Raw genomic sequence first — 13,692 nt, forward strand, 5'->3', positions numbered from 1 at the left:
TCGGTCTGCTCCGTACCGGCCGTTGTCAAACCGGTTCCCTTTCATTCCTTCACGCACATGGCTTGCAAACGTCACGTGCTGGCGTACGGCAAACAATCACCATAGTGTGCCTCGATGGCCAGCGCCACTTTATAGGCACCCTAGATCACCGAAAATGGGCGCACTTTTAGGGAAAGGGCGTGGCATTGCTCTAGATCGCCATCACCGAACCCGTGGCTTGAAAGCGTCGCCCGACTGTGGCCGAGGGTGATGCGGTCGTCTTTGGGGAAGACACACCTTCTAGTGCGTGGTGCAGAGTTTGATGTATCAAATGACCAGTGAAATTGGAGTTCGATATACGATGCAGCTGTTCTATACTTTTGCATGACATATACTTCAATGTAACCAAAATTCGAATTATCCGGGTTCGATATATTTGGGTTCGACTTTATAGCTCGAAACAAAATTAAAAGGGCACTTTGCTCTGCCCGATATGACATGATAGTGGCCTGTTGTCCTATCTGATTACGCACACGCTAGCACTCATTAACACACAGTCGTAAAGTTTCACTTTACATGAGACTACATAACATATGCATCAATACCGCTTGTTGCCAAGGTATGCAAACGTGCCTTGTCTTACCAATGGCATGTCTGCCTCACACACTAAAGGTCGTGGGTTCAAATCCAGTTTAAAACATCAAATATTTCTTCAGGCAAAATCAATTACATTATTATTTGTCAAGTTGAATTGTGTAGGTAGCGTTTGTTTAATCACTTTCATTTCGCACGCGGTGTTGTACATTGTGTGTGTGTTGAGGGTTTGATATTCCCGTATGCGAGGTCATGTAGCCATGACGTCATGACCTTACCGGCCAGTCAGGACTTTAGCGTGACAGTGTCACCGATGATGGCTTTTCTGTGACACGTGCTCCTTAACCATATCGCGTTAAAGGAACAACACATGCTAGGAAGGCACAGTCAATTAATAGGCACTTAGTCTCCAAGCTACATTAACTAATCACGCATAGCAGTATATTATCAGTATATTCGCTTTTCATTGGAGGCAAAAAGCTGTGCGACGTCGGTGCACCGTATAGAACCCCAGGTGGTCGAAATTTGCGGAGTCCGGGGCCGCCTGAGTCGCTTTGGGGCGTTAAACCCCGCAAACCAAACCAAACCATTATCAGTATATTGAACAATTTTGCTGTACTCTTCTACTACGATATGTCAGAGTTCAACTGCAACAGTATTGCTTATAGCAGGCTGTTTCACTGAACAGTAAGTCATTGGTTGATTTTGGTCATTTTTTTGTAGGGCTTGATTCTGCAGTGCTGTCCTTTTGCATGCACAGAAGGAAGGCAATGCCCATGGTGTTCATCTGTACCTTTCAAAGCCCATTGTGGTTCCTGAAGAGGCTGATAAGAATGAGAATCCCTGGTTTAGTTGGTGCATTCCACATTGAGGGCTGATTTTCATTATCTGTATCATCACTGTCACTCCTCATCACTAGCACGCACCGGAAGGCTCCTTTTGTTGCTACAGGCAACGTCATCACGACTCTCAGAATGGACGTCCATTACTTTTCTCTAGAGCAACTGAATATGTACTTGCTCCTTGCATGCCTTTTATTTGGAGAAAGTGGCCAGATGAGATTGCGACAGATTGAAACTATAATACTATTTTGAAGAATTGGAACTACTGCTGCAATTCATCATTAGGGTAAAAAAAAAAATATATAGTGAAAATTTTCAATAGTATGGTCCTACTTCCTGCGCGCATCAGCCTTGCAGTTCTGGAAGCAGGATTAAACCTGCTTGGCATGATGCACGAGGAAGGAAATTATAAGCCGCCTGTTAAACAGGAAACTAAACATAAACGAAACAGGCCTGCCAAACAGGAAACTCGACACTGATAAATGTGAATAGCAAAGCTAGTGATTGCCAGACCAAATATGACTTTGGCTAATGATTAGCCCCTTTTGATATGGGTCTTTGACTCTCTTGTTCAAATGGTGGCTGCGTGTCAGTATAACACCATGTCCCCTTCTCTGTCTTGTCATTCTGAGGTATGTTGTCATTCTATACACCATATTTTCCGGTTTATAAGACACCTTTGTATGAGACGCACCCCTCATGTTTAGAGGCTTTCAACAAAAAATTGGTATATAAAACGCACCCTTGTGTAAGACTCACCTCAATTTATTCAGGTGAGGGCAATAGGATTTGACTACAGTAGAACCCCGCTGATTCGTTTTTCATGGTACCGTAAAAAAAAGAATGGAAGAGCCGGGAATTGTAAGAACCTGGAAGTAGGACAAATTGGAAGAGAACAGTAGTGGGCAACTGAATGCATGTTTATTAAAGTCCTAGTGTTTTAAAAAATTGTGCAGCCAGGCGAGCACAACTTGCTTTTCCAGCACTTGCAGTGCCGTGTGGCTCTCGCGATCGTCGCGAACATACCTCCCGAGAAGATCTAAGGCTGCTACAGCCGACGTAAAGGTTGGCTCCGGCAGTGGCTCACCCATTTCCTCTTCTTCGTCACTGTTGTCCGCATCGACCACCTCGGCCACGATCGGGTCAATGGTCAAAACCTCGGAGGTGGCAACGGCATCATCCAGAGAAACATAATCGCCGTACGCGATCCCGTTCGTGCCAACCTTTTCCGTGGCCGCATTAGGTTCTTCACTGTCCTCCATGGATGCGTCCTCTTTGGTTTCAGACTCTGCTACGCAGTCTGTGTCACTGAAACACTTTGCAAACCAGTTTTTAACCATTGCGGCAGTGACAGCAATCCATGCTGCGGCCAAATAGTGTGGCATGGAACGAGGCAGGTGCTAATCCACAGCGGTTCACGTTACGACGTGGAAGGGTTGGCACGGCACCAGGTGGGCGATTGAGCATGCTAGACACATGTGCACACTACCATGGCACGCGACGAATTCACTCCTTGCGTCTTCCACGATGCGCGCACAGCAAGAAAACAAACACAAAATGATTCCTAAGCGAAGTCGTGAATCGATGTGACGATACTTGCCAAGATGAAGTCAGCCGCACTAGCACCAACCACACAAAGAAATAAGGATGGGTAAAGAAAAAAATGCGCAGCCCCTGCTGCTGGTGATAGGAAGCCCCTGGTGATGACTGCGCAGCCTGCTCGAGAGCCCTTTGCTTAACGCAGCTAGAGTATACTAGAAGTTCTAGTACACTCTAACGCAGCGACACTAGACATACCAGGCCGAGCCAGTCCAAGTCAAGCTTCAAGTCAAGTAAACATGGCTGGCTTGGGTTGCCATGTTCACGACGTATCATGCGGGAACATGCCCAGGTTACGACGTATCAGCGAGATTCGAATGCGTGGAACCCTATGGGAGCCATGCCGGCACTCTCTCACAACAACGTGGCAGGCAGGAAAATGCAGCACCCAGGAATGCAACAGCGTGGTTCTACTGTATAAGCCGGATTAAACCTGCTTGGCATGATGCATGAGGAAGGAAACTATAAGCCACCTGTTTGTAAGGCATGCCTGCACCTGCTAAACAGGAAACTCGATCACTGATAAAAGTGAACAGTGAAGTTGGTGACTGCCAGACCAAATGACTCCCCTTTTGATATAAGTCGTTTGACTTGGTTGTTCAAATGGTGGCTGCATGCCAGTATAAAACACCATGTCGCTTCGAAATAGAAAAGTTGGTTTGTTGGTACCCATTCATGTTGCCACAGTAAAGAAAACAGCATAAAAACGGGCCCTATGACACCAGTGCTCACATTGCTGGTTGTCCCCCTTCTCTGTCTTGTCATTCTGAGTTGTCTTGCCATTCTATATAATATATATATATATATATATATATATATATATATATACATACATATACATTTTTTCATTTTAGATGAAGATACTATTAAGAAAGGGTGCAAGGTAAACAGCTGGCATTAGGAATTAGTGAACCGTTAGAAAATGCAAAAGGTAAAATACCTAGAAGCAAATGACTGTGAAGAGGCTATTGTAATATAAATCGATGTCTACATTTGGTAGTAAACACTGAAAATTTCGTGCTTAATCATGCTTCTTTACAAGGCTTCCTTAGGTAGTAATTTGCCATCTCTGTACATTTTTTGGAAGCATGCAATGCTGAAAGAAGGAAACACTAATATTATACTGGTCTCCATAAGAAAGCCACCCACCATACAGGGTCTTGAATATTTGGGGGCTGGGATTTAAAAAATTCCTATGCAAAATCTACTACCCCATTCGAGCTGAAATAACGTTCACAAAGTAGCAAAATATAGTCTATGTTATCTGATAAGTGATTCAACATCAGCACTTGCCTAGATTTCCCGAAATCGAGAAAAAACTGCTCTCGGTGGCGTGCACAATTTTCGCAGAAGAGAGTCGAAAAGATATTTTGACATGATACGTCATCTGTCGAGCAGTGAGACAAGCTCCATCCCGTCCGTTGGCGCTCTTGCCTCGCTGCCCGACAGATGACGCACCATGTCAAAATAGCTTTTCGACTCTCTCCTGCGAAAATTGTGCACGCCTCCGAGAGCAGTTTTTCTTGATTTCGGAAAATCTAGGCAAGTGCCGATGTTGAATCACTTATCAGATAACGTAGACTATATTTTGCTACTTTGTGAACGTTATTTCAGCTCGAATGGGGTAGTAGATTTTGCATAGGAATTTTTTAAATCCCAGCTCCCAAATATTCAAGACCCTGTAGTTTGCCACACAGTGCACAAATTGCTCTTGCATTTCCCAACATCTCGAGTTACGGGACGCTTACTGCTGAAACCACAGTCAGCAGTCTAGTTTATTCTCACCAGCTTTCTTAATAATACTGCTGACCAGAGGCTATTAAATTAGGTTCTATGGTTCCTTGGAGTACTTTCTTGGTTCCCCAAGTACCCAAATCAATGCACACCATAGCTACCATGCTCTGTTTGCTTTGGTGTAATTAAATAGTGTAATTGCTCATTGCAGACTGTTTCACTATACAGCCAGCTCATGTATTAATTCAATTTGAACATCTTTTGAGGAGTCTTGGTTCTTCCAAGAGCAGCTGTACTTAACAAGGCGTAAATTTGAACAGATTGGAGCTTTTGGGTGAGCTGATGATGCATTTCACGGAAGGAATCTGTACAGAAACGTTTTCCTCACCTTGTGTTTTTCCCGAAATCCTGTTGTCCAAGTGCATGGTGAGGTAAACAGTGGTCTGATTTTTGTTTCCGTGCCTTTTCTCAGCAGTGAGGAAGAAGCGTTTGATTCAAGCCCAGAACAACTACCCAGGTCTTCAAGAGCAACTAAGGATTACCTGAAGTTCAAACTGCCACCCTTCACTGCCCTTCAAGATGAGCTGAATGGCAAGGAACCCCTCACCGGGAGTGTGTGTCGCCGCATCATCAACAGCCTGTACGATGTGTGCAGCAGAATATCTCTGTAAGTGTGCTACTCTGAAGTTCTAGCGCAGCTTTATCCTCCGTGTTTCCGGCTGTTCAAATGAGAAGTGGCTGGGAATGTCCTGCTCATATTTAAAATGTGGTGCACATATGATGTGGTGCTGTCAAAGGAGGTCTCCGGGACATTTTGAGAGGTAGGTTAGGTGCATGAATGTCTTGTCCGCATATAGTCGGCCATTTCAGGCTACGACACACAGTGACAGGCAAGTCCAGCTTTATAGAAAGACTTAACAGGAGGCTCCCTATGATGCAAACATTTAAGGCCTTTGAATTGAAGGCACCAGTAAACTTGTCTTATCAGAAGTTCGTCTGAAAAGAAGTGCGCCTAAAAAGAATATGTGATGTGAGCGTACTAGGTATGTCCAGTACAGTCGAACCTCGCTATAACGAACACGGATATGGCGAATTATTGGATAAAATGAACTAGAAATAAAGTTTGGTTGGTCTATGGTTTATTTCTATGGGAACTCTTTCTGTATAACGGAAAAAAAAGTTCCGAATTTGACACCAGATTGGTGGTAACAAAGCAGTTTTTTGCATTAAAACGGCAAAAAATGCGTAAAGGAGCCGGAAAAAACATCAAGGAACAAAATTTTTCAGTTAACTGAATCATCCGCCGCAGAAGTGTTCTAAATTGCCCGCGCATTCACGTGCCGTGTCATTTAGCAGCGGCAACAAAAACTACCGCCAAAGGCTTATGGCCTCCGAGATCACACCCCCGCGCGCGGTGATCTCGGAGGTTATGAACGGCCTTACACGGCCGGGCTCAAGCGCCACCGCCACTGCTCGTGTCCGGCCATGCAACGGCTGGCAGGTATGTGGCTGGCATGTCATCACCAGTGCCTCACCATGGCGTGAGCCCCTGCCGTGCCTCTGCCACTGCGACTGACCCGTGCGCGCGCGCTCCACTCCCCGAGCTTGTTGGCTCCGTCGTGCAAATTGTGAGCGGAGGCAACATCTCTTCCTAGTACTCATTTTTGCTCTCCAACACGTAACGAAAAGCAAAATTTCATGCTTTTACCATGCTCTTATTTTAAAAAATGGAGTGTTTTCGCACCTTTGTGTTGTCCATATTGGTGCACATTTTGTTTCGTTTTATTAGCAGACTTATTTACAGGAATTTGGGCACGCACTTTTATAACGAATATCGGATATAACAAACAAATTTTCACACCCCGTACTACTTCGTTATAACGATGTTTGACTGTATATGCTACTTGATGGCAACCCATAAAATAGCTTTCCAGAGAGAGGATAATTTCTAATACTAGAGTATTTATTGTTTCATGCATGAAATGACTCGAAGGCTGAGACCATGAAACCAGCTTGCATTGTCCTACATGAAAATGAAGTTGGTCCACATTTTCTTTTTTGGTTGTCTCGTCTTTCTTGCTTTATACCGCAGTGAATGTTTTTAATGTTTCTTATAAAAAAAAATGGAACTGATTTTATTTCCTGGCATCTCTCTGCAGTTACCCATCGGCATGCCTCTACAGGACTGCTGTAGACAGCCTGTTGAGGAAGTACCCACACCTACGGGGCTCTGACGAAGAAACATCACGGGTAAGACTGGCACAACTCAAATGGGTTTCAATATTAGGGTTCCATCGTTGCCGATGAAGAGGAGTTTAAAAATTATCTAAAACATTGTCATAATTTTAGAGTATGTCAGCATTATTGGTGTCACGAGCAATATTCCCAGCCGGCCACACAACCCCCTACTATGCTGTTACCCTCAAACATGGCGGAAACGTACGCAATAGTTGCCAGATGGCAGCAGTTTTGCATAAGGTCTATAGGTGGCATTTTAACTTGATCATCTGCCCTATCGGTGACCCACAACACAATATGCTGGACTAGTTGGTTTTGAACTTCCATGTTTAATAACGGCATAGTAGACAGCACAAAGGAGAAGAGGGCACCACAGTACTGTTGTGTCTCCTTTGTGCGCCTGTCAGTGATAACTTGGCCCGGCATGCCTTTAGAAGCCTGGTGCAGAAGTCTTGTTAGTGGGCTTTCCCCGTGCCTCATTGTTGTCCAAAAAACAGTGGGGCAGAGTTCACGCTGGAAGAGTTGTGAAGGCAACAGGACATGCTGTACCTTCATTGGCATCAAGTAGGCTACATATTGTGCCAGGATCAAAAAAAAAAAGTTTGATATCGGCAACAACTAGTCAAGCTGAATTTTCAGCTTTTTTTTTTCCCTGCACTCCCTTACTTCATGAATGAAATAAAGTATATATTATATTATGATAAAGCCTCATTTATCCAGATCTCGTTAACTTGGAAATTCTGCTAACTCGGACTCGCTGCGCGGTTCCGGCAAGACTGCGTATAGTTCAGTAGTGGCAAACGCTCATTAACTCGGAGACATTTACCGGAATGTTGGTTAACTCGGAAAACTTTGCCGTGGGCTACTGACCTTCCCGCATTACCGTGCGATACAGCACGGACATGCATCCACGGCGAGCGGGCAACGAAGAACCTGCACTGCCTACGCGAGGCGAATCGGTCTGCACGCTGCTCGGCAAAAACGAAAAACAGCAACAATAACAAAAAAAAAAAAAAAGAAAAGACTAGAAATATGATGATGATGATAGCTGATCATGTGAGCAGTAGCTAGGTGGCGCCAGCTATCACACCACCTGAACATTCCAAGCATTCTAGGACGGCATGACGGTTCGCACTGCTGTCACGTGGTTGCACTGGCTGCACTGGCTGCACGCGTGATTTCTTTGTCCTGATTTTTTGCGGCGCTAACAGCGTGAGAATCGTGCAAATATGCACTCGTTGCTTTGTTCGACTCTGCTTGAGGCCCGTTGCCGCTTCCTTCGTGCTTCGCAGTGATGGCAGCTGCCACTCCAGTGAAGCAACCACAGCAGCCAGCAAACAGTTTAGAAACAAAGGTGAAGATACTAAAGGAACTGAATGAAGGCTTCCCTTGGCAGGAGATCATGAATAAGTATGGCATCAAGAGGGGTACATTAGGTGACTACGTGAAGAATCAGGCAAAAGTCTTCAACACGTTTGACAGTGGCAAATTCACGGGAAAAAGAAAATGCCTGAGGACAGCTGCTAACCGAAGCTGTAGGAGGCTCTGTTACGGTGGATAATAGATATGGGCAGTAGACAACTTCCTTTCAGCGGGCCGCTTATCTGTCAACAAGCGGAAAGATATGCGCGAAAAATGCAGATCGACTTGTTCATTGCATCTGAAGGATGGTTCGCTCACTTCGAGGAAAGGTACGAATTGATTTTTTGGAGCGTCTGTGGCGAAAAAGCAGTGGTGGATGAACTTCGCATTGCTTACTGGAAGGAAGCCGAGCATTCCCAGTGCCTGGCTTGTTATGAACCTGCTGACATGGTCACAATGCAGATGAGACTGCGCTTTTTTTAAAGCCTTGACGGACAAAACCATCACATTTAAGGGTGACCCGTGTGTTGGAGGCAGGAGGAGCAAGGAGCATGTGACCGTGCTTCTCGCTTCAAACATGTTGGGCACCAAGCACCTTCTACTCCTTGTCATCGGGAAGGAAAACCACCCAAGATGTTTCAAGAACATTCTCCGGTTGCCTGTAGAGTACAAAATAATCAAAAGGCCTGGATGACCTTCCGATATCTTCCAAACTTGGCTGCGGCAGCTCGACCGCTACTTTTCCGCTAAAGAGCGGAAGGTTTTGATTGCAGTTGACAACTGCAGCGCTCACACCAATGTGACGGGGTTGGAGTGCATCAAGCTGGTATTTCTGCCTCCAAACACGAAGGCGGCTCTGCAACCGCTGGATCAAGGAATAATCTAGCACATGAAAAGGAGATACCGAAAGCATGAGCTGGGGCGGATGCTGCTGTTCAAGGAGGGAAGTTGAGATTATGACCTAAACCTTCTCAGCACTATTCACATTTTTGCCACATGTCTGGAGCAGTATGCCGGCAGACGTGGTAGCGAATTCTTTCAGGCACAATGGATTTGTCCACCCCAGCGACTGTGACTGTCCTGATGAAGTAGTTTCACAGATGATTGACGAAGAGGTCAGGCAGTTGGAGTTTCTTGTTTCTAGTGGTGTTCAGCTTGATAAGTACATCGTAATAGATGATGATATTGCCGTTGCAGGCATGCTGACCGACGATGGTATATTATCGGAAGTTCTAAATGAAGACAGAAATTCTTCCGGCGATGAAAGTCATGAGCAGCAGCTGCCGCAATGTCACACTCTGCAAGAGGCCGCCGAGGCTCTCGCTGTACTGGGGGAACTTTTCGTTGGATCACGCGACAGTGAGCGTGCGCACCACCACTTGATGTTGCTGAAGAAAATTATTGTCATGGAAATTTCGATGAAGAAACAAACAAAAATAGCGCAGTTTTTTATGAAATTAAGGTATGTGTATGCCAAGTATATTTTTGTTTTTGTTTTCATGGTAAATTCGATAATCCGGAGTTTGGCTAACTTGGACAGTTTTGCCGGTTCCTTGAGATCCAGATTAACGAGGTTTTACTGTACAAGACTGCTTAGGTTGAGTAATGCGAAAGCATGAACACGACTGTTGCACTCACCGGCACTAGCACGACCACCACTCCTATGCTTATGCAAGTACTCGCATACTAGAATCCACTCACAGTGCTCTTTTGTCTGCACACTCAGGTTACGTGATGGGTCTTTCAATTAACGCGGATGATAACGGTATTGCTTTAATACTAATGGCTCCTTTTTGCCAACTCCCCTTGTGGATCTTCATTTTTATCTGCTCCCTGTGCTACTTGCTTGGTTATTCAGTAGCCTTTTGTCCGTGCCTCTGTTATCTCACACATACTCATAAGCATACAGTCGCAAGATACAGATCATATGAAAGACCACCCAATAGATATAAATCCCTGATTTAACCATGCTGCATGAACGTCTGCTTAAATGGCACTCACAACCATTGACACTCATGTCCACTCACTCTCGCAATCACTCACTCGCACTGGTGTCCACTCACACACATGGTCGCTTGCACTCACGACCACTCAAGACTACTCACACAACTCTCTCGCACTGTGTGTGTGATTGTTTGAGATGCACGAGATTGCGCATGAAGGGAAAGAGAAAAAAAGAAACGTGGAGGAACGTGACTGAGATTTTTTTTTTTTCAAGTATATGCTGATGTCTTTGCCCCAGCCATCCGGGCTACCAGACCAGGGCAGTCCGTTGCCGACGGCCTGTTGATGTAGCAGCGATTTATACCAGCTGGAGTCGGAAAGTCTGATAAGGGTAACAATTGTCAGGCTAGTCACCCTCTTACCCAGCCATGGCCTAATCAAGTAGTGGGTGGTGATTATAGACAAAGGTATCCCAGTGAACTTGTGGGTAGCAAAACCGCTGCTACCTGCCATGGGGAGGTCTTCACCTTCAAGTTGTGCTAGATCATGGGTTCTCAAAACCGTGTTCCACTGAATCCGGGGGTTCCTTCAAATACTTTCTCTTGGGGTTTGCCGATCACCTAAAGTCATGCGTGTCACAGCCACCACATTTCATTCTTCCTTGACTGTTTTGGGATTAATGACATTTTAACTGTTATTGAAGGACATTTTACTGCAGAGCCAGTCATTATTTTAGTTCTAGCATTTCTTGAGCTGCCACAAGACACGCGCAAATATCCAGCCTCTTTTAAAGCTGCTGGGGTTTCCCAAAGCTAAAATGATTGTGAGAGCTCCTCTGTTAGATTGTTACGCAGGTGGTAACAAATTTCAAGTCGTCTCTCTTGAGGCATTCCCCTTTCCGCATTAAACAAAAAGTTCAAATTGTGCACAATTCGAACGCATCTTTTGTTTCTTTTTGATTTCTAGTTGTTAAGAAGAAGAAGTGCTCATGTCTTTCTTGTGAAGTCGTGTGTGCTTGCTTCAGTTTGTCTTTTGTTATGAATGTGCAGCAATTATGGGTCACCAGACTGAGGTCGAAGTTCAAGAATTTTCGGCGCAGCCTTCCAGATGAGGTATTGCACATGCACAACTATGGGGGCAAGTGGTCCTCCGTCGCCGCCCGCCGCCTGGGGCGCAAAAATGCTGTCGATGACAAGATAGATGCAGATGCCGTTCGGCGTGCTTCTCGTGCTGTGGTGAGTGTTGAACACAAGTGGCCTGGGGCGTCAATTGTTGTAGTGGAAGAGGTGGCTAAGGCAAAGGTTCCTGTACTGTGTGGCATGCTACAGTACAGCACAGCATAAGTACAGTATGATATTTATGACATGCGGGTTTTGGCACCTTGGTGCTGCATGTGGGCTATGAAAGGTGTTGTAGACAGGAGCTCTGGATAGAATTTGGCCATCTGGGCCTCTTTAACGTACCCAACATCGTATGGTACGAATTTTGATATTGTCAAAATTTTACTACGTGTCCAAGAGTGCATGCTACTGTAAGCATCATGTTTCATTTATGGGCATAACCCATACATGTCTAGGACTCATTTAGTTGTTTATGGAAGGACTGGAACATACCCGCATAGTACTTACATCCAGCTTTGCAATTTGAGGCAGGTTTAAAAGAAATAAAGAAACTGTCTTGACTTGTGATAATTCAGATTTGGATGATTCAAACTATTGGTTCATTCTAACAAATTTCGAAATTTTGATTCATTTAAGTTCTATGTGCAATTTAAAGCCACTTACTAATTCGTTGGTTGGTTGGATTGTGGGGTTTAACGTCCCAAAGCAACTCAGGCTAAGGCTATGAGAGACGCCGTAGTGGAGAACTCCGGAAATTTTGACCACCTGGCGTTCTTTAACGTGCATTGAAATTCGTGTAATTATTTAGGACAAGGTTGGATGCGTGAGGTTCAGAGTGCCCTGTGTGAATAAAGTTCAGCCTCTCCAACTGGTTAACTCTTTTGGGGTAGCCCCATAGGTTGTTGTTCATACAGGGTGATTTTTTAACCATTTGCAAACTTTTAGTAATTATGAGAGATACATCTGTGCGGTCCGTGCAGGTCGGTTTTATCGCAAGGTGGACAACATGTACTTGATGCTTGGACAAATAATTAGTCAGGATTAACTGATCGACTTTTTATTCAGTATTATAGGGGCAATAATATATTGTGAAATTGAACCCCGTGAACATCAGAAGTGAGTTTCGTTTCTAAATTTTCCTAGCTGGCAATGTGGTCCGAAGTAATGATGGTTTTGGTTTGTTGTGTTTAACGTCCCGAAGCGACTGAGGCTATTAGAGACGTCCTAGTTGAGGACTCTGGAAATTTCGACCACCTGGGGTTCTTTAACGTGCACTGACATTGCACAGCACATGGGCGCCTTGCTTTTCGCCTCCATCGAAAAGCAGCCGCAGAGGCCGGGATTCGATCCCGCGTCCTTGGGCACAGTAGTCGAGCGCCGTAACCACTGCGCCACCCCGCGCGGGGGTCGAAGTTATGAGCATCAAGAAAACGCAATGGAAATCTCATTGAGTTGGCTTTTTGGCATTGCACATTAAAAAAAATTGTGCCTATCACACACAGTTCTTATGCATTAGACATAGATGCCATTTGTATATTTGTTGTTGTAGAAGACTATAGCAACGTTTTTACGATGTCAACATGCTTAACGATGTCAGTATGTATAATTATGCAGTGTAGGAAAGCCAACTTTCAAATGCGCACTTTTTGACATTCGACATTTTGAATCCCATTGCCACTTGGGAAAATTTAAAAACAAAGCTCGCATTTGATGCTGATGACCTTCAATTTCACAATGTAGTAGTATTGCTCCTCAATATCAGGGATTAAAAAGTTGATTAGGTAATTTTAGTTAATCATTTGTTCACCAAGCTGTATCACATAAGTAATCTTCACTCTTGCTCTGAAGCACGCCTGCATAGATTGCACTGACGTATGTCCTGTAGCTTGTCAAATACAAGTTTGTAAATGGCTAAAAAGTTTGAATATATGGGCGATAATTTTCAACGCACTGCCGAATGCAGATTTCCATCTGTTGGAACTGAAATAAGTTGGGGCAAAAATGGCATCGCACTCACATCAGGAAATTTCGGTGCAGTTGAAGGGATCCCGCTGCCTCTACTTCGTTTTATTTTTTATACCTGCGCAAAGACTCCAAAGGTAACTTCGTAAGCTCTCACTCCAGCTTGAAGGCCTCTCCCATATTACTGCAACTAAACTGGTCTTTTGCTAGCAGCATGCACTTAACCTCTGCGAGTTTCTTAATTTCATCCACTCACCGAATTTTCTCGGAAATGAATTTGTCAAACACCAGCTTGGAGGAGCTTCAACTAGTGGGTT

At 44.7% G+C, this 13,692-nt stretch overlaps 1 protein-coding gene across 2 annotated transcripts in view; it reads left to right on the top strand.

The window, feature by feature from the left end:
- LOC146189193 (uncharacterized) overlaps positions 1–13,692 on the top strand; it is a 49,557-nt gene that overhangs the window by 23,518 nt on the left and 12,347 nt on the right. Inside the window, exons 10-12 of one of the 2 annotated variants that reach the window (XM_084604077.1) lie at positions 5,221–5,415; positions 6,908–6,998; positions 11,342–11,527. In XM_084604077.1, the coding sequence (XP_084460203.1) occupies positions 5,221–5,415; positions 6,908–6,998; positions 11,342–11,527 (472 nt within the window). The remainder of the gene's footprint in view (positions 1–5,220; positions 5,416–6,907; positions 6,999–11,341; positions 11,528–13,692) is intronic. The other variant, XM_084604078.1, reaches the window with a different exon arrangement.

Source organism: Amblyomma maculatum, chromosome 5, assembly GCF_055883805.1.
Source record: "Amblyomma maculatum isolate TAMU_Amacu chromosome 5, ASM5588380v1, whole genome shotgun sequence".
Taxonomy (NCBI): domain Eukaryota; kingdom Metazoa; phylum Arthropoda; class Arachnida; order Ixodida; family Ixodidae; genus Amblyomma; species Amblyomma maculatum.